This window comes from Eimeria mitis, genomic scaffold (genome assembly GCF_000499745.2).
Source record: "Eimeria mitis Houghton genomic scaffold, Emh_scaff1440, whole genome shotgun sequence".
In the NCBI taxonomy this organism is placed as follows: domain Eukaryota; phylum Apicomplexa; class Conoidasida; order Eucoccidiorida; family Eimeriidae; genus Eimeria; species Eimeria mitis.
In genome coordinates this window covers 10,325-10,627 of record NW_013569250.1, presented here as the reverse complement: position 1 = coordinate 10,627, position 303 = coordinate 10,325, and the positions used below count along the sequence as shown (strand labels likewise).

Sequence of the window (303 nt, the reverse complement as noted above, 5' to 3'; positions counted from 1 at the left end):
ACCGCCTCCCCTTCTCTCCCCCTTCTCTCGCTCTCTCCTCCTCTCAGCTCCCCACCCAGCCTTCTCCTCTTTGTCTAGGGGCCCCCGACCCCCCCCTGGGGGCCCCGGGGGCCCCGGGGGCCCCTGGGGCCCCTGGGGCCCCTGTTGCATCAGGGGCCCCTCCTGACGAAGGTTTAGGAGGAAGCAATGTGAATACTGCGCTGGCGTTGAGGGGCCCCCCTGGGGGCCCCCCTTCTACGTCTGCATTGGGCCCCGTGTGGGGGCCCCTTGCTATCGTGGGGGCCCCTGGGGGGCCCCCAATAG

At 71.0% G+C, this 303-nt stretch overlaps 1 protein-coding gene across 1 annotated transcript in view; it reads left to right on the top strand.

The window, feature by feature from the left end:
- The window catches only part of EMH_0037040 (uncharacterized protein), a gene marked incomplete at both ends in the record, with an annotated part of 2,128 nt that overhangs the window by 445 nt on the left and 1,380 nt on the right, over nucleotides 1-303 (top strand). The window contains one exon of the mRNA XM_013495146.1: nucleotides 3-303. Coding sequence (XP_013350600.1) covers nucleotides 3-303 — 301 coding nt within the window. The remainder of the gene's footprint in view (nucleotides 1-2) is intronic.